The sequence below is a fragment of the Parastagonospora nodorum genome (assembly GCF_000146915.1).
Source record: "Parastagonospora nodorum SN15 chromosome Unknown scaffold_2, whole genome shotgun sequence".
NCBI lineage: Eukaryota > Fungi > Ascomycota > Dothideomycetes > Pleosporales > Phaeosphaeriaceae > Parastagonospora > Parastagonospora nodorum.
This window is the reverse complement of record NW_001884550.1, coordinates 1,093,149-1,112,851: the sequence shown is the minus strand read 5'-3', so window position 1 is coordinate 1,112,851 and position 19,703 is coordinate 1,093,149. Positions and strand designations below refer to the sequence as shown.

Below are 19,703 nucleotides of genomic sequence, written 5' to 3'. Positions count from 1 at the left end.
CGCATTTAGCCCAGAGTTTTGGGCTAGATTCAGAAAACAATTTTTTGTTCAACTAAAGAGAATTCGGGAGCGTGACATGGCGTCTTGTGGTCCTTTGTGCGCTTTTGCTTCGCACTGTGGAAGGAGCTGAGACTTTGTATTCGTCATGTAGGATCTCAATGCATCCAACTTGTTTTTCATCACGTGGAAGCACGGAGCAAGCATCAGACAATCCACATGCTTCTGTGCCTGACGTTGTCGCCATGACCAGGTAGCAAACCCTTTCCGCATACCTTAAGCCGCATAGCCGCGTCTCCACAACCTCTTCATTAATCTCCAATCAACAAGCATTCTAAGGTAGTCTGGCAGCCTTGGAGGAGCTGGCCGAAGATGAGAAACTACCATACCGTGAAGACGCACTGGCCCACATCTCCAAGGAGTGTCTGAACACTAAGAAAACGGGCGTCGTGGCGGGACACTACCTGTTCTGGAATCTTGGCGGTGGACGGTCAGTGGTGGTGCATAGAAGCATTATGCATACTTCCAAAAACTGTCTCGAAAGGCGATAGAGATCTGAGGCAAATACATCGTTTCGAGAATTAATAAAGGCAGAAGCAGTGACTCATTGATCGGAGTGATGCAGATTGTCGCTGAATACCGTGAATTGGCTGACCAGTGGTCGTATTTGCGACCGGGCGTCGTGGTTGTTGTGGAATCTTGATGTTGCCCGTGTAGGCAATTCCCAGCTGCAGCTACATGCGGTGGCCTCGTAACACTGTTGATACCTGATGAAGCCAATAATCAAATACGAGGATGAGCTCCTTCTCTCTAATGGAAGTTCTACCTTTGGAGTATTAATGTCTTGTATTGATCATAGCTCAAGCCTAAGTCAAACCATACCGAAAACCCCCACATTTCCACCCTGCCGTCAACTCGCACTAATACCAAGGATCTCCATATCAAAGCCGCGAACACTCCGAACAAACTCCCCAGAGGCAAGATCATCTTTTACATTGCGCCACTTAACGAGTGAACGTTCATTGACTCGCTGAAATGCAGAAGCCCAGATCTAGCATCCGACCTGAATGCATGTCATGAAGTCGTGATTGATGCAAGTACAAAATAGCAGGCTTTAGGCCATGCCGAGGTCGGACACCGCTCTCTCGTAGCTATCATAGTCGGTCAAAGCGCCCAACGCGCGACGCTGATGGGCGCTAAGAAGCGTGAGGCCGTAAATATAACTTGCGTTGACCCAACCGAATCTATAAGACGTTAATCATGAGAAGTCTACGATGGAAGGTAGCAGACTCACCCTTCGCGCGGCACACCCTTGAAGTCGCTGCCTTGGTTACCATACTCTGCCTCAACCCTGTGAGGATCGATCTTCCTGGTGACATCGTACTTTTCCACGACGACACCGTTGAAGTCAACAAAAGCCTTGGTAACCATGAACAACCATCGATAAGCCAATCGCTGTGCCTCGGCATCGTACCCATATCGTTGCATTCCGACCCATGCAAGGATCTGTTGCGGTGCCCAGCCAAAAGGATAATCCCACTGCCGGTTGGGGCGCTCGAGAGTGACTTGGCCGCGGGACTTTTCAGTACCAGAGACCAGACCACCAAAAACCTCGAGCTTCGGCAATGCCTTCTCAACAAGTATGCTAGCCTGTCGAGGAGTAGCCAGACCAGACCACATGGGCCAGAAGGTTGTTGCACTTTCGTAGCCGGTCCTTTCCTGCTTGACGGTGTTATAGTCAAAGTACATGCCAGCCTCCTCGTCCCAGAGATACTTGTCAACTTGAGTACGCCGTTTCCTAGCGCGGCGTTCCCAGCCGGCAGATGTCTCAATCTGGCCAGGCTTCATGTTCCCGGCACAGAACTCTGCAGGGATCTCAAGACGATCTCCGAAGTGGTTGCGAATACAGCGACCGATATCGACCTCATACTTGTACAAAAGTGCATTGACATCCACGACTGCAAGGTCTGCAGCGACGTTCTCAAGTCGATAAGAAGTGTCATGACCTGATTCGCGTACTGCACGATCGTGGAGGAAGTAGGCATCTAATTCCGGCTCCTTGACACGCTGGTTGTTGTACGCGTCAACGAACTCTTCAAAAGTCATACCATGCTTAGTGTAGTATGGCTTGAGCACATGCTCGAAATGGCTGGCTTCTGTTTCGGGCGGTACACCGAGACCGCCTGGACGGTACCGCGTCAGACCGGTAACGGGATCTAGGCGTGGTGCAGCCATCCAGACAGAGTTATATTCCTTGATAGCGGCAAGTATGGACTCGCGCAGGAATTCCAACGACCCGGGCTCGTGCTTGATGCGTTCGTAGACACGCAGTGCCATGTCGGTTAGAAAGGGTGGCTGCGAACGACAGAGGTAGTAGGTCCGATTGGCGTTCAGGATCTTGTTGTAGTGCTTGATGCAGAAACAGAAGTGCTGGACCATTGGCTTCACCAGGTCCACGCGGTCGTTGATGAGCAGGCCAAGCGACTCCATGTAGCTGTCCCAGCCGTACAGCTCGTTGAAGCGACCGCCGGGCACCACGAATGGCAGGCCTCTCAGGTCCTTTTTCTTGGTGACGGGATCAATCCACTCCTCCATAGCAATGGCGAGCAGCCCGGGCGCCTTGTTCAGGTCTCGCACATATTCAGGGCTGTCACAGTCCTTGGCCAGCCATTGAACATCAAGGCGCATGTCAGGATGCTCTCGCGCGATGCGGGTGTAGTACTCGTACTGCTCGGGTGCACCCTGTGGAATGTAGATGCGGGGACGTGGGTCCTTAGTCCAGTCCTTCGGGTCCCGTCCGACCTTTGCAATATTTGAGCCATCAATGCGGCGGGTAAGGCCGTCCCAGAAGGAGTGTTGTATGAGTCGCTGAAGGCGGTTCACGGGGTTCTCGTTGAGGCGTGCTTCGTCAAGCACAATGGTCTTGCGGCCATAGTCTTTTGCGAGGGTGAGCTCCTGGAGCAAGTTGGAGAGCATATAGGTGCCGCGAACGTCGAATTTGTTGTGTGCATTGGATGCGAGGGTCCCGAGTGAAAGTACCTGCACATGTCAGCGTGTGATTTTAACAGTAGCTAGGTGAAGTACCTTTGGTCCTTTGTCATCTATGGTGATCTGGTAGTTCTCATCCAGATCCTCACGGGAGAGGAGCGTCTGTAGGGTTTCGTCGACCTGAATCAGGAAGCGGCGCGGCTGCATGGACACCTCATCTGCAGCAGTCAGCTTTCAGCTTTCAAGCTCTTGCATGCACTCTACGACTGCAGGTACGTACCGTGACTGATGCGCCGCCCAGCAGACACGCCCTCGGAAAGTGGTGCATTGCGGCCAGAGCGGTCTACATTCTGCAGCGTGTCAGCGGAGAAAACATTGAGCATGGCGGCAAAAGACTTACCGCAGAGTATGTCCTCGCGCGGTTGTGCTTGCGCGAATGGCTTTCGCCGTAGTACACATGGGGGTGAGCAAGGGGATCCTGAACTGACGAAGTTCGACGCGTCTTCAAAGGTTGCGAGCTCATGCTACGGGGGCGGCAGGGCTTGGGCAGCAATGGAGCAGTGCTGGCCGTGAAAAGTGGTGGTGGGAGGTGGTGGGTGCTGAAGATATGGCCTAGGTACAGGTACTGTGACGAAGTTAGCTGGCTCAGACCCGCCGAGGTGGGGGTAGCGGTGGGACCCACGACGCAGTGTTTGAGGATGCTTTGATACTAGAATTCAATGTTGGGACAGGTGGCGCCACGACAGACTATACTGGGAGAACGAGTAGGGTGGTGTAGGCAATAGAGGTAGGTGAAGCTATAGCCAAGGGATTATGGGCCCGCAGAAGATTGAAGAAGTGCACTTTTCCTGCATACGAAGCCGGCAGGTCCACCGACGGAATTGAAAGGAAGTCGGGGCGACGCATTGCAGGCAGCAGCGATAGGCGGTGAGCTTTTTAGCAGGACATATAGGATACATGCAGCTGCGAAATACGTCTTGTGCTTCGCGAAAGCTGTCTCCTGTGCCTGTGTAGCGCCTGCCTCCTCATCGCGACTGCTGAAAGCTGTGGGCCCACTTCATACGTCACCGCCCACTACTTCTTCAGCAATTCGTCTTTCCACCAACACATCCATCGCATACCCAAGTGTTGTCTTCGTAACACGGGTTGCCGCGCTTCAATTGCACAATGAGCTGAACATTCATTTCTCGCTTTGACCGCAGATCATGCGCATCTACGCCATGCACCTGCGCACAATTGACGCGCTCTGACTGGCTGGCTACACGTCACATGCAACAGCTTGTCAGCAACCCCCACACCACACTGAGAGCCGCTCGCTGTCTCAAACCTCCCCGCGAACCACATCGTGACCGAAGCGACAACACTCACCGATGACAAGCACATCATGCGTCCGAGGATCAGCGACACGCGTAGCGGCGACGCGCCCCAGTCCGATGTTCGGCGTCGGAGGTGCAGTGCTGACACTTGCTAGTCGGAGCAAGGTACGCTTGTCTTACTTCTCATTGTTCACGACGACATCTGGAGGAGGCACATTTGATCAGGTGATACCTAGTATTTGACTGTATGACGCTAATCAGAGATGTCTTCAGCCGTGATAGCTGCTAGTATACATTATGCGAAGATGCTTCAGGCCGTGTCGTCGTGGACTTCGTGACAAAAGAGATGACAAAAGAGATGGTGTTCGCGATGCTTTTCAACAGGTTTCAGACCCAAACGCCTACGCTAAATAATGACCAGTTGGAAATCAAATCTCTTCTCGATGCTCCGGCAAGGCTCAGTTCTTTGACAGGCGGGCTATGCTTCGAATCTTCTTCAGGCCTTTCCAGCTCTTCTTTGATTTCCCGCTCAAGTCACGAAGGTCCTCGCGGCTCAGCGTCTGCGAGTCTGGCCGCGGGCTGCCAGTGCTGGTTGACGACGTGCCCGAGTATGTTGTGGCAGTCGGTGATGATGCCCATGGAGGGGTTTCTTGCATAGCGAGGAAGCCAGAGACAAAGCAGCCGCCGTATGCTTGGAGCGCCTCCAGAGAGACCGCCTGCCGAAGTGCCAGATCGTGCATTGCAAGCAGGTCGCCATCTTCCGACTCCTCGTAGTCCATGTTAAAGTTGTAGTGGAACTCCTTCTCGGCGAGCTGGTGGTTCTGCAACATGATTTGCGGTGGCATCTATGAAAGTGTTAGACTAGGAACAGAATTGGCTGGTTTTCTAGCATACCTTCTTGTTCACCGCGCTGTGCAGACGCAGGTTCTCCTCTGTAAGACGAAGTCCTGAAGCCAGACCGGCTGATTGCGTCTTGAGTTCGAGGTTTTGACACATGGCTGATTTTTTTTAAACGGGCGAAGTGTTGATTTGACTTGATGAGGCTCGATGAGGTTTGATTCGAGATTGTCCTTGAGTATGGCTTTTGGTTCTCGGATTGCGGGTAGGTGATGATGATGAGAGTGCTAGTGAGTAGTGATAGTACGTGAGCACTTCAGCCAGACTTATATAAAGTGGCAGAAACGCATCGCGTCCCGGCAACCGGTCACTTAGATCGGGAGGAACGACAATGGCGCCGCCAGCGACTAGGATGATGTTCGCAATAGAAACCGAAAGCGTGGTACAAACCCTGCTATTTCGCATCACTGACCCGCATCCAAAGCCGGATCTTCAGGTCCCAGAGTGAGTCCGAGCGTGGAGGCTTGTGGCTGGCTGCCCATCCCCACTCACCCCTCTACAAAAGCTGATTTGGGCCACGGAGCCAATCATGGCAGTTCTTCAGGGGCAAACGAGTACGCTTAACTAGCACGCACCTCATCGCGAAACGTGGCCGCGCATGCCGAACATACGCATTTGTTTCTTTGACCGACGCCCCAGCCGCATGCGGTGGTGTAAACCATCTTCACCGTCTTCTCCCCCGAGCTCTACCGTTGCGCAGGACTGCAGGTGTCTGAGACAATGGTAGATGAAAGTGGATCTTCTGTGTGACGTATCACAAGATCATTTCACGATATGATCTCCAAAAAGCAAGCCCATATTGGATCTTGGGCTTTGCGATCTATGATCATCATACCAACACGATCTCGATGCCAGCACAGTGGTCGCCCTGACAGGCATCTGCGGTGATTGGCGTTACCGCTGGTAGAACGGCGAATTCTTGCGGTCCTGTTCCCCTGCAAGTCAAAGTTGACAGCGGGAAGATCAATGCTGTCGCCTTGGCACGCGAGCAGAAGCTGAGGCCGGCTTCGCGTTCCTGAGTGCCTGCAGGGGTACATGCAGACTAAAGCATCACAAGGAACGATCTCGCTGCCCGTGCGCAAATTCCTCCAGCGCTCTGTAACGCAAGGCTGGTAGGTAATTCTGTTTGCAGCTGCAGCAGGCGGTACTTTCATTCTTCCTAGCCTTGCTTGATTGACATCTGCACAATGCCCCTCGAAGATCCACTCAACATCGGCTATCGAAGCCGTAAACTCAATTTTCCACCTCTTGTTCACGTCAATACCTTATCGACGCTACGTGTTCTTGGAAGCGCCACATTTTTCGGCGTGCACGATTTCAGCTCGCCTCCAAGATCGTAGCCCCCTGCAAGCAATTGCTTTTTGGGGTGCAACAGCGACCAGGGTGCACTAGCGCATCAAAAAGCTTAGCATTTGCTACTCCAGGTACCGCCGCAGTGGACGAGTCGAGACCAAAGGCAGCAAAGTCTTCTCTGCCAGCCGTCCCACGCGCCGCATGCGTCCAAATAGCCTGTTTTCACCACAATCATGCGGGGACAGCGAATCTAAGTTTCGGATCAACCGTTGGGAACCAATGGCACCGCCTGCATTTTACGCTCTAAGAGACGGCGTCGGCAGCCAAAGCTGCTTTCAATCGAACAAAGAAGATGCAAAACACCTACTCCAAAGTAACTTGTTAACAAGAAAGAATCCCAACATTGCCAATGATACTATGCAAAGCTACCATGCCCACAAGATGCCAACAATTCACCCGGTCCTTTGACGTCTACGATGGTACCTTTTTGCACCGCGCCGTGCATGCCTATTAGGGACTGTTCGTAATTACTGAAGGTGTCCTCGAGCCCCGCGCTTCACCCTTGCCATCATGGCATCATTCTCAGATTGCAGGTAAACATAGCTGCAGCTGCATCTTCTCCTTACATGGGTATCTACATGATCTCCCCAGGCATGTTTCCAAATATCACAGTGCCGTCCCCGCAAAGGTCGGCGTCCTAGCAACGTGCGTGCGCTCGTATCGCATCGCCAACCCACCCCCCAATAACTTCCATCGTTGGAATTGCCCCATCGCATGGGTGCACCTCACTCCTGCAACTCCAGCAGGGAATAAAAAATCCCCGAGACAATCCAAGCATCGTCATACCTTACAATGTCCCTATCTTTGTTTTTGCTTGTTCTCTGAATCATGGACTCGGTCGAGTTTCCCCAGCAGCCCTGCGCCGATCCAGCGAACCACAGAGCCTACTTTTACCCGCCGGCTTGGTTCGCTCGGTCGGATCATCCGTGCCTTGAGATCGTGTCCACTGTCTGTGTAACACGGTCCGAAGGATCTGGGAGATGGCGCAGTGGAGATTGGTATCAATGCGCCGAATTCACTGCCTGTGCGACGTGTTGTGTTGGCGTCGCCGACTGCTCGGGTTGGGTGGGCTGGAGTGCTATGACCGCATAGCGTACTGTTTCTCGAGACTGTGATGCAATGATCGTGAGAATTGCCACTTGGGGCCTTTGCGGGCCATTGAGGGTGCGGAATCTGGATTCCCGGGCGGCGGGTCTTCGTCGGGCTTTTTGAGGTGGGCAGCCTTATGAGATGGATTTGGAAGAGTGCGATGGATTGAATCAGGAGAGGAGGTAGCTGGTGTTGTACGCGACAGGCACTGTGCTTGCTGTATTCCCATCTCAAACTGCGGGAAGGCACAAATTACCACATGTCTTTGTTTCGTGAACTTGGTTCCTGGAAAGCTTGTTTCTCGCTCGCACAGCAACGGTCGTTGTGAAGGTGTAACCTGCAAACCTGTAATGTCTGCTATGCGCTAGTGTTCGATGAAACACTTTGCGCGCAGAGGATTAAAATGCAGGAAACATCATTCGGTGTGTGGCTCTCCAGGGCTCGTAACTGCGAGACCTCTCAAGTGTTGGCGTTCACCGGTGAGCTGACTAAAAGCCTAGCCCAATCAACGCCCAGTCGTCCCTGCGTCGAGGCGTCGCAGCCGCACCACAAACCTCATCCACTCCGCACACGTCGTGTCTTCCTGCTTTCAGCAAAGATTCCACCAAAACCCCGCTGGAAAGCATCCACAGCACCAGCCGAGAACTGTGTACACTTATCAATAACACGATCAACCAGCAAAAGGTGACACAGACGGCAAATCAGCCAAATGAACATTATCAGTACGTGGCAGAATTACAGGAACAATGGAAATGTGATTTGATCAATTGCGTAAGTCAAGCTCCAACAGAAAATAGAAAGAAAAATTACCAAGCCGAATTTGAAGACAGAAGAATAGCTTCAGTAGACCACCAAAAGAAAAAGTGCTAAACTATATAGTGAGTCCGGATGTCAGTCCGGTAAGAAATCAACACGTTGTTGTCAACGATCCGAGACCTGCTCATGCCTCCTGCCAGGCCTTGTACATCGCGAGGGCAAGTTCGATAAAGTGATGAAGAGTTAGGATATAGTGCAAAACTTCGCAAAAGATTTAACCACCCGCTCAAAAGCAAGAGAACGTATAATCCGTCGGTCATGGCCGGCGTATCCGTTGGTTGATTGGGATAGGTGCGTTGACGAAGACGCTCGACTCGTTGGATATTCGGGATTGTTTTTCTTCGTACTCGCGGGACGATTCTTTCAAGTCATCGATTTGCGCCTATCAGAGTGAGTACAGGAGAACGCGAATGCCGATAACGTAGAGGTATACCTTTGTCAATGGAGGGCCAATGGTTGAGATGAGAAAGCCATCACGACCCTAGGGACCTTGTCAGCTCTGACACGAACACACATGCAGGATGCTATCGCGCTGACGTACTTGAAAGGTGTACGGTCTAACGATGGCGTCAGGGCCACAGTGGTAGCGAATCTCGTTCTGAATTACAGTCCTCGAGATGCCAAATCCTGGGACGAAGTACGAGTTTGCGGAAGCCATTTCAGACGGTGTATTATTAACACAGTGTCAGGTATTGCGATTGAGGGACTATGGTGAGCTTGGTTGGTTTCTAGGTTCACGCCGTCTTCTGATGGGTTGAATGTGAGCTTGGGCGCACCGACCCTTATATGTTCCAGCAGCCTCGTCTCTTACACAAGACACATTGAAACTGCAACAACTAAGCCGGCAACCAACGAGAGCAAAAGCATGAGCGCTGAATACTCCGCCGTGGAGGCCCCGCTTGGGCCTGCATGCACTGGTGCCGTCTCGCCTCATTTCCGCCCTATCCTGTCGGCCCAACCACGATCGTCGGGCGCATGTGCAGCCAGTACGACCGCCACGAAGCAAAGGCGCATCTCCACCACAGCGCGCCTACCCAACGCCATGCATTGTCCTGTATATTCTAATCAGGCGATGTATCACTCTGGGTTCATCGAAGCTCTCTTGCAGGGCGAGCATGCCTCGATGGGAACAGCGCATTTGCCACGTCTGTGTTTTCCTACTGCGACATATAAGTGTTGCGGGAGCTGGAAGGCGATCTCTTTGCCACCGCGACTCTCCTCAGCAGGGCGCGGCAGTCTCATCTCTTCCATGCAAACCATTGCGATGGTCGTCAGCTCACCTGGATGCTCGCCCAAATGCAAGCACTATCCTTGGCAATTCACAACCATGTCGATCTTCACCCAAAGCTCCATTTGCACCTTCGTCGCAGTTCATGGGTACATTCTGGAATGAGAGATTGAGTGTTCCGGTACTCCCAGACAACGCCAGATCGGGTTCACCGCTCTTTAGCGTCCCTAGTCCTATTCCTACGAAGGACCTCGATACTTGCAGGGACATCCTTTCTAACTGCCTACAAACATAAGGCAGTTGTGCCTGACGGCGTCCCACGTTTCACGGACGTACACTATCTCCTTACCGCTTGCCGGCTTCACATCGGGTTCATGACCCTTGCATCATACTCCGGTAAAAAGGATTGAGGAAGGGTCTCCTAGTTATTCGCTTCCATGTTATTACGAGGGCGATGCGGAGGACGAATGAAAGGCCAGATCCAACCTATGGTATCTTCACGAAACAACGTGGCATTCTGGAAAGCGGCACTGACAGCTGACGGTGGTCGGCAAGAAGCAGGCGACTCCGTCCAGGTGAGATCTCCACTCCCATGCCGTATCGTTTCGATGATGGTGTGGTCGCTCTGATGCAATGAGGCTTCCGAAGTATGTCCTTTCGCCTAAGCATTAGAAATCGCTACACACGCAGCCGGACACGCCCCAGATGCACCGCTCGAGCCCAAGATACCAGTCTACTCGTGGCTCAAATCGGCCAGAACGAGTTCACGCTGACGTCGTTCCCAGGAGGTGGTGATCGTCATCGTTCTCTCCGTCTCCCTATCGGACGCGGGCATCTGCTCAGTGCCCAAAAGCCGCGCCACACAATCAGATTGTGGGCCGACTTACATATGCAGCAGTCCATGTCCGAGATGCTTGCATGTCTGACTACCCCGCACGTATTAAGGGACTCCCGGCGGACGTGGTCTACAACACGTCAAGCATGGGTCGCAGTGCATGGAGTTGATGGGCGGTATTGAGTTGTCAGGCCATCGTCACAAACAAAGCAATGCGAGGGATCATGTGAGCCGATTACTACGGTGTTGCGTCACTTCGGCGCAGAAGAGCCGCGTTTCGGCAGTACTTCGTGTTCCAGAGGACCAATTTTTGCTCTAACATACCCGCACCTGGCAACTTTGCCCTGCGCAAAAATGAGGCACGACATTACAATCGCCGGACACGATTCTCTTCACAGCGCCAATTGGTATAGAGCTTCTTGGATGCAACACCTTTTCGATTATTACGAATCCCGCTGCGGAACCTGGATGCGCCTCATGTTGTTTCTAGCTAACTGGGCCTAAGATCACAAACCCGACAGCTTCCAAGGACTCTTACATCGTCATGTAATGCCGCAGTGTCCGCGCAAATATCCCAGGGCGTATCTGATGACTGCAGGGACTTGCATTATGCCAGCAAGACGCACAGCTGGCAACCACCGTCGCCTCCAGGCCCGCATACTGGCTGCAAATTCAATCTTCACCGGATACTCACCATGATGAAAGATTCATAATTATTGAACCTATCGTACAGCCTGGAGCAGTTGGGCATCACGCGCGCCGAATGCAATCGCATGGAACCAGTCGGAGTATTCCACAAGGCAACCTGCGTGGACCACATGCAGCAACTCGACCGTAGTTCTGTGACTTCGGTCTTGTTCGGAACCGGGTCAAACTCTATCCAAAACAGCTGCTACAATGAGTAGATGCAGTGTCGATTCACGAGCACACTCTACCTGCTATGACTTGACCTGGCTGGCGTCGGTCGCGACTGCCACAACATGAACATTGCCTGTTGAATGGAATGAGGCTATACCAAGGAGCATCCATTGAGTAGCCATGGCTCATGCACGGAGGAAGTTCGACGTGTCCCCAGCAGCGTATTCACTTTCTCGGGGCATTAGAGAGTTGCACAAAAGCAATACAGTCGGATCTCATATCATACTAGGATCCCTCGTACTCCCTGCCCTCAATCTCCCATCGTTGCTCGCACCACCGGGTCTTCTTCCATCCAATTGACGTCTTTGGTCTCTATTATTACAGTACCTGTAGCGGATCATACCACACACAGCCTTCAGCTTCACCAAAGCATTCGGCAAGTTTCACCCGCCTCACGATATGCCCGAAGCTTCTCATTTAGATCTACGGAAGCTCGGGCACAAAATACTGTAGAATATCTCTCTGCTGCGATTGGATTAAGTTCAATATGTAAGAAGCCGGCGATAGGGCATCAGGGCGGCAATGTCATAATATCACCAGCAACCAGGGCGAACGGTCTTGGAAACACTGCTATGTTGCGGAAGAACCGGAGGGTCATCTAAAGATAGCATGCTGACGTTCTCACTGCGCATTATTACACTCATAAAAAGGGTACTGACCACACCAATGCGCGCACAACAAGCACACACCAGTACAGTCGCATTATACCACACGCACAATTTGAGAGTAATACCCCTCAAGCCACGTCGACGCGATCTACGCGTGATCCCGCAGAATGATGAGGCTGACGAACTTCCATTTCGAGTATCGTGATGCCGATCATGCGAACAACGCCGAGACGCACACAACTTTTTCTTCGAGATCCTTCTGGGGCGGAATCTAATCTCGTCACACGAGAACATCTGCGGAAAAAAAAGGTGGCGGGGTGTGTGAGCTGTTCGCGCGCGCGCGGCGATCGGCAAAAGGTAGGGCGGCGAATGGAGGTGGGTTGTGCAGGGGGAGCGAACTGCGATCGCTGTGGTGGATAGTGTTTGGTTGAGGCTGTTGGATGAGGCGTGCTGTGATATTGTGGGTATTGAGCGTGCTTTTTTTCACTGTGCTGAACTATGGTCTCGCGCGTATCTGCGCCTTTTTGCCACCATGTCTTCTAGTATGGCAGAGCTCCTGGACACTTTTGTGAAGAACGACCAGACGCTCTTTTTGGCAGCGAGACGTACGCATCAGGTGCTTTGATAATGTTGGGTGACTACCATAACAATTATCAGCAACCACGTGCTCATGGGTACATGAGCAGCCATTATGCCCACATCTAGTGAGCATCGACTTGGTCCAACAGACAACCCGCTGCTGGGATTGTCATAACATACTGCAAGTCTTTGCCTACCGCCGGGAATCCGTATTCCCCTCATCGCCAAAAAGAAGATTATTTACGCATATAAGCATAAAGACTTCTTTCTGAAGAGAAGCGTTGGAGATTCAACGCTAGGTCAAGAGGACATCATGGCACCGGCAGTACTGACTGGAAGGCCACTGAACAAGAAACGATGACGGCGGTGACGTTTCACTTGTCGAGGTGAGTATGTCTTGTCAAAGCTCATTGTAGCAGTTCAGGCCCGCGAGCGTTTGCTCCTGCGATGAAAGAATGCAGGGTCCCGTTCTCTCACTTGCGGCTGGCCGCGTCCCATTCATCGAGCAAATAAAGTTATCCTCCTCCACAACTTATCACCCAACTGCAGCTCTCAACCATGGCGACAATCAAAGAGATCACGCGCATGGCTTCCGACCTCACCATAGATGATGTCTCCCACCTCCAAAGCCTGCTGGATCGCAAACTCAAACACATACCCAACCACATCCTTCCCCGCCTCACGATAGATGATGTCTTCTTCAAGACGGCGAGATCGGTTCATGTGCTAAACATACCTCCGGATCTTCAACTCCCTTTCCTGCTGCGCCAACGCACCTACATCGACCGCCATAAAGGCCACCCCATCAAAGATGACGACGAACAAAGCCTGGACATCACGCGCGCGATCTTCTACTATCACCTTCACGACTCTCGCCCACTTCAACGTTATCACGATATATGTCGCTGGAACCTCGCGTTTTTCACTGCCCTCCTCGCACTCTCGCAGAAGGCACTCATGTCATACATACCTCCCAACTACATACGTCCAGTCGCTACTGTCACTCCCTCGGGCCGGTCTTTCATGCAGTCTTACATCGCCGCTGTAATGGAGTGCCACAACACGCCCGCCCTATTCGACGCGCGCGATCGATTCGTCAAAAAGTGGAAAGGCTGTCGCTGGGACCTATTCGGGGACTTTCGCTCTTCGCAGAAGAAGCTGCTGAAGAAGAGAATGGAAATCTTGACGATCAAGTGGGAAGCTGAGCTCGACGTTGCGATTGAGCACATGGGCAGGCGCGAGTACGATTTGCGGGTTGCGCCGTTTGTCGGGAGCATTGTGCCGGGCAGGAAGGACCAGGGTCTAGGGTCTAAGGCACATTTACATGACGGAAGGATCTTGGAGTCGGATGCGATGGACGTGGTGGATAAGGAAGAGTCGGACAGAAACGAGTTGCTCGAGGCTCTGCGCGTTCCGCTGCTTGAGCCGGACAAGCCAGACTTTGAGTTCAGGGAGGATTCGGAGACGCCGACAGATATCAAATTTGCGATTCATTGTGTACAGACAATGGAGCCGCAGACTATGCTGCCAGCGCTCATGCGTCTGTTTCCGCTGGAGAGTGAGAGTGAAAGTAGCGCGATGGAGCTGAAGCGGACGCTGAGCGAGTTGAAGGTGGAGAAGCATAAGAGGAGTTTTCAGGAACCCCGTATGAAGGATCTTCCATCTGGGCCTCCTTTCTTCAGCAGTTTTCTTCCCTCAGGATACTAGCACAAAGAGGCTACTTTCTTTATGACATAGTTGAAGTGTCAGGAACATAATGTTTAATTCAAAAGCACTGAAATCGCATCTTGACTCCTTGTGGTCATCTCTTCATTGAATCTATCAATCGCTAAACATTACGCTAAAATATATATCATTCGCAGCAATCATCTACTGCGGCTTGAGGACACCACGGTACCTCATCTTTCCATCCCTCAAAGTCGACATCGCTTCCTCAATGCCAGACTCGTTGAGCGGGAACTCCATTAGAATAGGCTTGATACCGTGCTGCGCAGCGAACGCAAGCATGTGGCGATGTACTGAGCGAGCAGCCACAACCGATCCCTGAATCCTAATACCCTGCTGAAGCAACGGCATATGCGGGATCTCAAAGTTGCCCATAGAAACCGTGAGCGGGAAGATGACCGAGTCAGGCGCCATAACGGGCAGCATGATGTTCCAGTCCGGGTTGACGCTGGTAGTAACAAGCAGCGCATCGACCTTGCGGCCAATATCCAGCTCAGTCTTTCCCTTCATCGCGACGAACTCCTTGGCTCCGAGCTTCATCGCCTCGTCCTTCTTGCTGTCGCTGCCGGAGAAGACAATGACGTCGCAGCCCATCTTTGCGGCGAATTGGATGGCCAGGTGGCCGAGGCCTCCGACGCCCATGACGCCGACGCGGTCGGTGGGTTTGATGCCGTATGTGAAGAGGGCGTTGAAGACGGTTGCGCCACCGCACATGAGTGGTGCGGCTTCGGCATCGGTCATGGAGTCGGGCAGTTTGAAGAGGAAAGCCTCTCTCCAGACGGCGTGTGATGCGAAGCTTCCCTGGTCCAGGTTGGCAAGGCCGTACATCTCGCGCTCGGGGCAGTAGGTTTCGCGTCCGGTCAGGCAGTATTCACATGAGCCGCAGCTGTTGTGTTCGTAGCCCCAGCCAACTCGGTCTCCCTTCTTCAGGTTCTGGACGTGGGGCCCGATTGATTCGACGACACCGGCGCCCTCGTGGCCGAGAGCCATGTCGGCTTCCTTGTAGTGCTCATCTGTGCCGCAGAGACCGGAGGCGGTTACTTTGACGAGGACTTGATCGTTCTGGAGATCGGGCTTGTTGGTTGTGGCCTTGACAATCTTGCCCTCCTTGGAGCCTTTGTAGACAGTGAAGCTAGGCATAATGATGCTGACGTGATGATATTATTGTGATGTTTCGTTGGTTGTTAAAGACGTGTAAAGGCGATTGAGAGTGAGACTTAAGTATTTGTAATAAGATAGCGCTGTGTGATGATGAAGTGAGGGGTTTGTGTTTCCTGTTATATAGCAGTAGCTGTCTCTACCTATGTCACTACCTCATTCCTTCTTCCCCCAGATTTGAAATTTCATGCAATGACGTCGCCCATTGATAATACAATGGGCCTACGGATCTAGCCCTGGGTATCGCCGTTCTCGCATATCGGGAGTGTTGCCCGCCACTAGAAGGACCCATGGAGTATCTAGACTCGCTTAGCATGCCTGAAGTAGTTACGGCGCATATAGTAATCAGGTGAAGGGCCTCTCTGTTTCAGCCTAGTCAGCCATCTGGTAGAAGTGCTGGAATGATTACTCAAACTCCGAACTATTCAGCTGCATGTCTAGTAATCGTACGTTCATGCCTCATGGTTGTGCAGACCTCGATATGAGATGCAGCATGCAGCTGTTTTGTTGGGAACATGCGCACTCGCGGACGAACATCGGGCAGCTTCGGCAAGTCGTCAGCGTTCGAAACGTCAACTTTACTTGTACATACCGGCACTGCCGGAGGGTATGCAACATGTGGCTTGATCTACGAGGAACCATCCAGTCAAAGAGCCTCGCAACAAGCATCGTCGTCGATCTTTGCACGTGGAAGTGGATATGGTACGGCCGTTGGACTTCGATCTAGCAAAGTTTAACAGAGCCTCCCGATCATGACGTAGCCATTCTAGCTTGGCGGTTCATCCCGAGCGATAAGATGCAGACCGATCGCGGTCGGATGCCAAATCACTCTGAGCTCATGATAGCCTTTGCTGAAGTGCATGCCGGGGGTTTCACGCGTTGGTGATAGCTGTGATTGCTCCTTCCGGAGGTCGCGCCTTGGTGGCGAATCAACCCTCATCGCCGTCAAAACGGCACCCAGACTTCTCCATGAACAATTCCAACCTCTGCGCATGCAACGATTCGCTCCTTGGGGACACCAAAGATGACACACGAACGTCTAGATATACATTGAGAATGCCTCGATCAGGCTTTGATCCATATGAGAACCGATACGCATTTGCTTTCAGGCGCACATTGCAGAACTCATGTCAAAAGGGCTTCTCAAGCTCGTGTAATCTTTCGGAGATCTTCGAGCTTCTTCCAGCCAGGCTGAAACTCAGGCCCGTCAGCTACATACACGCTGCAGCCTACCACGCCTTGGCCCCCAGATGACAGGCGCTCTCCAGTGTGCGACTATCTATCAGGAGCTTCAAATTGAGGAAGCCTGTCTCACAACATGGTCTACGGCGAAATATACTTCGCTGCTCCAGTCAGCTTTGCAGATCGAACATGCTCGTTGGTTTCGGGATGGTGTTAATTGGATGTAGTGTGTTTTCAAGGGGCAAAGCCATGCGCTTCTGTATCTTTGATAGATGATAACATAGCGCTGGCCCTCGTCAGCCGTTTTTAAGAGGAGAATGGGAAGGTCGCGGTTGTGTCTGATGGCACATACTGTTGCTGCATTTAGTCAATCAGGCAAGCACGGGTTTCGGTACAGATTCGAGGCCCGCTCCCGTCGGGTATTAGTCTAACCCGTACCCCGAGCTGTAAACATCACCCTCACCCAACGCGGTCGCACTCGAGTAGATATTTGCGTAAAAATCTACTAGAAAGAATATCGGGAACGCGGGCATCTAATCACCGTCTCCCACCTTGAGCTTCATTTCACGTTCGTGTTAGTTATGTGTTCCTTCGGAAGCAAAGAAGCGAAAAGCATGCGATGCCTGCACCAAGGCGAAAGCAAAGTGCTCTCCTTCCGACTCACAAGCGAATGTTTGTCAGCGATGCGAAAGATTAGGCAAGGAGTGTGCATATGGAGCCTCGTTGAGAAAACGAGGGCCACGCACTCGATCGTAAGTTTACACCACTTAGTATACCTTGTCTCTTCACATACCACATTCGTCAGCATCATTTTGGCCCGAATAATAGCACAAAGTCGGCTTCCATGCACTGAATGATTGATGCGGTTTGACAGGTTTTCGCATATACGAGACATAACCTCGCCGCTGTGTATTCGCGCTGCTTGCATCAATGTACTATCTCACTGACATACAAACCACAGACGCATGAATCAACTCGAGCAACGAGTTGAGACATTAATGGGCATGCTTTCTGCCTCTGGTGCAGACCCTGAACTATTAAACCAGGCAAGAGCGGCCGCACCAACAGACCCAGCATCCAATAGCCCAGACAGTGATACATCACCGCTACTGGAAGACACTCCTGGAGCTTCTTCTTCTGAAGCTTTTGCTGATACTTTCAACACGAATAGCGCAGGGCTCGTTGATGAAGAAAATAAGTTCACCGCCTACGATCCGGTCGATGCCGGGATTTTGCAAGGGAGCGAAGCGACAGAGCTTCTCGATGAGTTCCGTCGCGATTACACGGACTGCTTCCCTTTTGTTGTCGTGGATCCTGCGTTGGACGTCGATACGCTAAGACAAGAACAACCTTTCCTCTTCCTTTCCATCATGTCGATCATGGCTTATCGAACGCCAAGCATACAACGTGCTTTAGGCGAAGCTTTCAGACGTCAGATCGGGACACGAATAGTCGGAAGCTCACATAAAGGTTTGGAGATGCTACAGGGACTTCTGCTTTACTCAGCCTACTACCACTACTATTACCGTCCTAGACAGCAGCAGCTCGTTCTAATGACACAAATGTGTGTTGCTCTAGCACAAGAACTTAGATTGTCGGTCAAGGCTAAGAGTCGTGGCTTCTCGGATGCTCCCTCCGTCCTCACAAATGCAGAGAACAGAGCTATGCTGGGCACCTTTTATATTGCCGCAGCGTAAGTGTCCTGGAACATGCCGTGTCACGAAAGTACTAACTCTTCAAGGTTTGCACAAGCGTGGCGAAAGCGCACTACCGTGCCTTACACACGAGCACTTGCTCGTGCTTGTCAAGATTTCTCTCAAAGACCAGAGTTTGATTCTGATCTCCTCATTACGCCTCTTGTACAGTCGAGTGAGCTGATGTGTCGCATCAACGATTGTTTCTCGTACGATGAAATTGAGGATTCAGACATCAATGGAGATACATTGCTGAAACTGTCGACGAACAATTTCAGCGCGGAGATTCAGCGGTTACGGGATGCTATACCAGAGTCTATACGAGGGAACAGTATGTTCGATTACTGCTGTAATTTGATGTATCTGACACCACGAGCAGATACCGTGCGCTTAGGCTTTGACATGCTTAATGTGATGGTGTACGAATGCTCGATTCACAGCACTTTGTGGCGTAATTCACCTTCAGATCGATCCTCGACAATGACCCATGCACGGATCATTATGCTTCAACGCTCCTTACTGGCCTCGCAAAACTTTGCGCGTTCGCTTCTTGCGACACCGACATCTTCACTGAACGGATTGAACTGCACCACCTGGGGAGGGTGGTTTTATTCGACAGTCCTCGTACTAAAAATCATTGTCCTGCAGAGGTTCGGCGAAACAGACTCTGCACGCGTGAACAGCGTGCCGCATACAGTCGGCGATCTTCTGCTCAAGATCATGGTGGCAGCACGACAAGAAGATCTCTAGTATGACTTCATCGCTCGACTTCACTTTGAAAGGAAAATATCACCAGTCTCGAAGAGTGGGAGCTTGTGACGCTATTTAGAGTCTTTCATTCAAAAGGTGGAAGCTGCTGCTACACATTTTGTAGAAGAGGATCGACCAGTAACGCAAAAGCCTTATTTTATGAAGGTCGCAACACTGCAAACGGCGTTGCTAGATGAGATAAAGAAGATGGCGTGTTTTCGACCCGATGATGTCCACATACAGCAACCCGAGTATGATATCCCGACATCAGGCTATTCAGGAGGGGTATCTCAGGGTTATGAACATCAACAAACTCTGAGTGGCCAATTCCAAGACCCGGGGTCAATGGACCCTGATGCGGCCTTCGGTTTTGGGAACCCAAACAATATGGCCACATTCGGGTTTCAGCAGGGACAACAGCCCCCAGTGGATGATTGGCTGTGGAACATGGTTTTGAATGATGTCAACATGTTCACAATGTAGGCTGTCGTCCATAGACAATAACTCCGTATCGACGCACCATGTCTTTCAAGTTTCCGGGTACATTTTTGTTTTCCAGAATTCTAGACA

The 19,703-nt window shown here is 51.8% G+C and overlaps 9 protein-coding genes across 9 annotated transcripts; 3 read left to right on the top strand and 6 right to left on the bottom strand.

Annotated features, from left to right (window-relative positions):
• Positions 1-824: 824 nt before the first annotated feature.
• SNOG_01591 (hypothetical protein) lies at positions 825-3,368 on the bottom strand (the record flags this gene model as incomplete). The annotated part of the gene is made up of 4 exons (XM_001792176.1): positions 825-1,241; positions 1,292-3,036; positions 3,082-3,203; positions 3,266-3,368. The coding sequence occupies 4 exons, from the start codon at positions 3,366-3,368 to the stop codon at positions 1,112-1,114; spliced, it is 2,100 nt and encodes a 699-aa protein (XP_001792228.1). The 3' UTR covers positions 825-1,111.
• A 1,391-nt stretch (positions 3,369-4,759) lies between these two features.
• SNOG_01590 (hypothetical protein) lies at positions 4,760-5,297 on the bottom strand (the record flags this gene model as incomplete). The annotated part of the gene is made up of 2 exons (XM_001792175.1): positions 4,760-5,146; positions 5,196-5,297. The coding sequence occupies 2 exons, from the start codon at positions 5,295-5,297 to the stop codon at positions 4,760-4,762; spliced, it is 489 nt and encodes a 162-aa protein (XP_001792227.1).
• Positions 5,298-7,349: 2,052 nt separating this feature from the next.
• On the bottom strand, positions 7,350-7,869 carry SNOG_01589 (hypothetical protein; the record flags this gene model as incomplete). Its single annotated transcript, XM_001792174.1, is given in 2 exon segments — positions 7,350-7,629; positions 7,649-7,869. 2 exon segments carry the CDS (start codon positions 7,867-7,869, stop codon positions 7,350-7,352), a joined length of 501 nt encoding a protein of 166 aa, XP_001792226.1.
• An 843-nt stretch (positions 7,870-8,712) lies between these two features.
• SNOG_01588 (hypothetical protein) lies at positions 8,713-9,114 on the bottom strand (the record flags this gene model as incomplete). Its single annotated transcript, XM_001792173.1, has 2 exons — positions 8,713-8,838; positions 8,998-9,114. 2 exons carry the CDS (start codon positions 9,112-9,114, stop codon positions 8,713-8,715), a joined length of 243 nt encoding a protein of 80 aa, XP_001792225.1.
• A 1,303-nt stretch (positions 9,115-10,417) lies between these two features.
• Positions 10,418-10,998, bottom strand: SNOG_01587 (hypothetical protein; the record flags this gene model as incomplete). The annotated part of the gene is made up of 3 exons (XM_001792172.1): positions 10,418-10,566; positions 10,844-10,863; positions 10,967-10,998. The coding sequence occupies 3 exons, from the start codon at positions 10,996-10,998 to the stop codon at positions 10,418-10,420; spliced, it is 201 nt and encodes a 66-aa protein (XP_001792224.1).
• A 1,579-nt stretch (positions 10,999-12,577) lies between these two features.
• Positions 12,578-12,985, top strand: SNOG_01586 (hypothetical protein; the record flags this gene model as incomplete). The annotated part of the gene is made up of 2 exons (XM_001792171.1): positions 12,578-12,650; positions 12,924-12,985. 2 exons carry the CDS (start codon positions 12,578-12,580, stop codon positions 12,983-12,985), a joined length of 135 nt encoding a protein of 44 aa, XP_001792223.1.
• Positions 12,986-13,182: 197 nt separating this feature from the next.
• On the top strand, positions 13,183-14,331 carry SNOG_01585 (hypothetical protein; the record flags this gene model as incomplete). The annotated part of the gene is made up of 1 exon (XM_001792170.1): positions 13,183-14,331. One exon carries the CDS (start codon positions 13,183-13,185, stop codon positions 14,329-14,331), a length of 1,149 nt encoding a protein of 382 aa, XP_001792222.1.
• Positions 14,332-14,493: 162 nt separating this feature from the next.
• SNOG_01584 (hypothetical protein) lies at positions 14,494-15,489 on the bottom strand (the record flags this gene model as incomplete). Its single annotated transcript, XM_001792169.1, has 1 exon — positions 14,494-15,489. The coding sequence occupies one exon, from the start codon at positions 15,487-15,489 to the stop codon at positions 14,494-14,496; it is 996 nt and encodes a 331-aa protein (XP_001792221.1).
• Positions 15,490-17,372: 1,883 nt separating this feature from the next.
• Positions 17,373-19,616, top strand: SNOG_01583 (hypothetical protein; the record flags this gene model as incomplete). The annotated part of the gene is made up of 7 exons (XM_001792168.1): positions 17,373-17,441; positions 17,736-18,253; positions 18,281-18,382; positions 18,431-18,714; positions 18,763-19,132; positions 19,180-19,229; positions 19,258-19,616. 7 exons carry the CDS (start codon positions 17,373-17,375, stop codon positions 19,614-19,616), a joined length of 1,752 nt encoding a protein of 583 aa, XP_001792220.1.
• Positions 19,617-19,703: the final 87 nt, after the last annotated feature.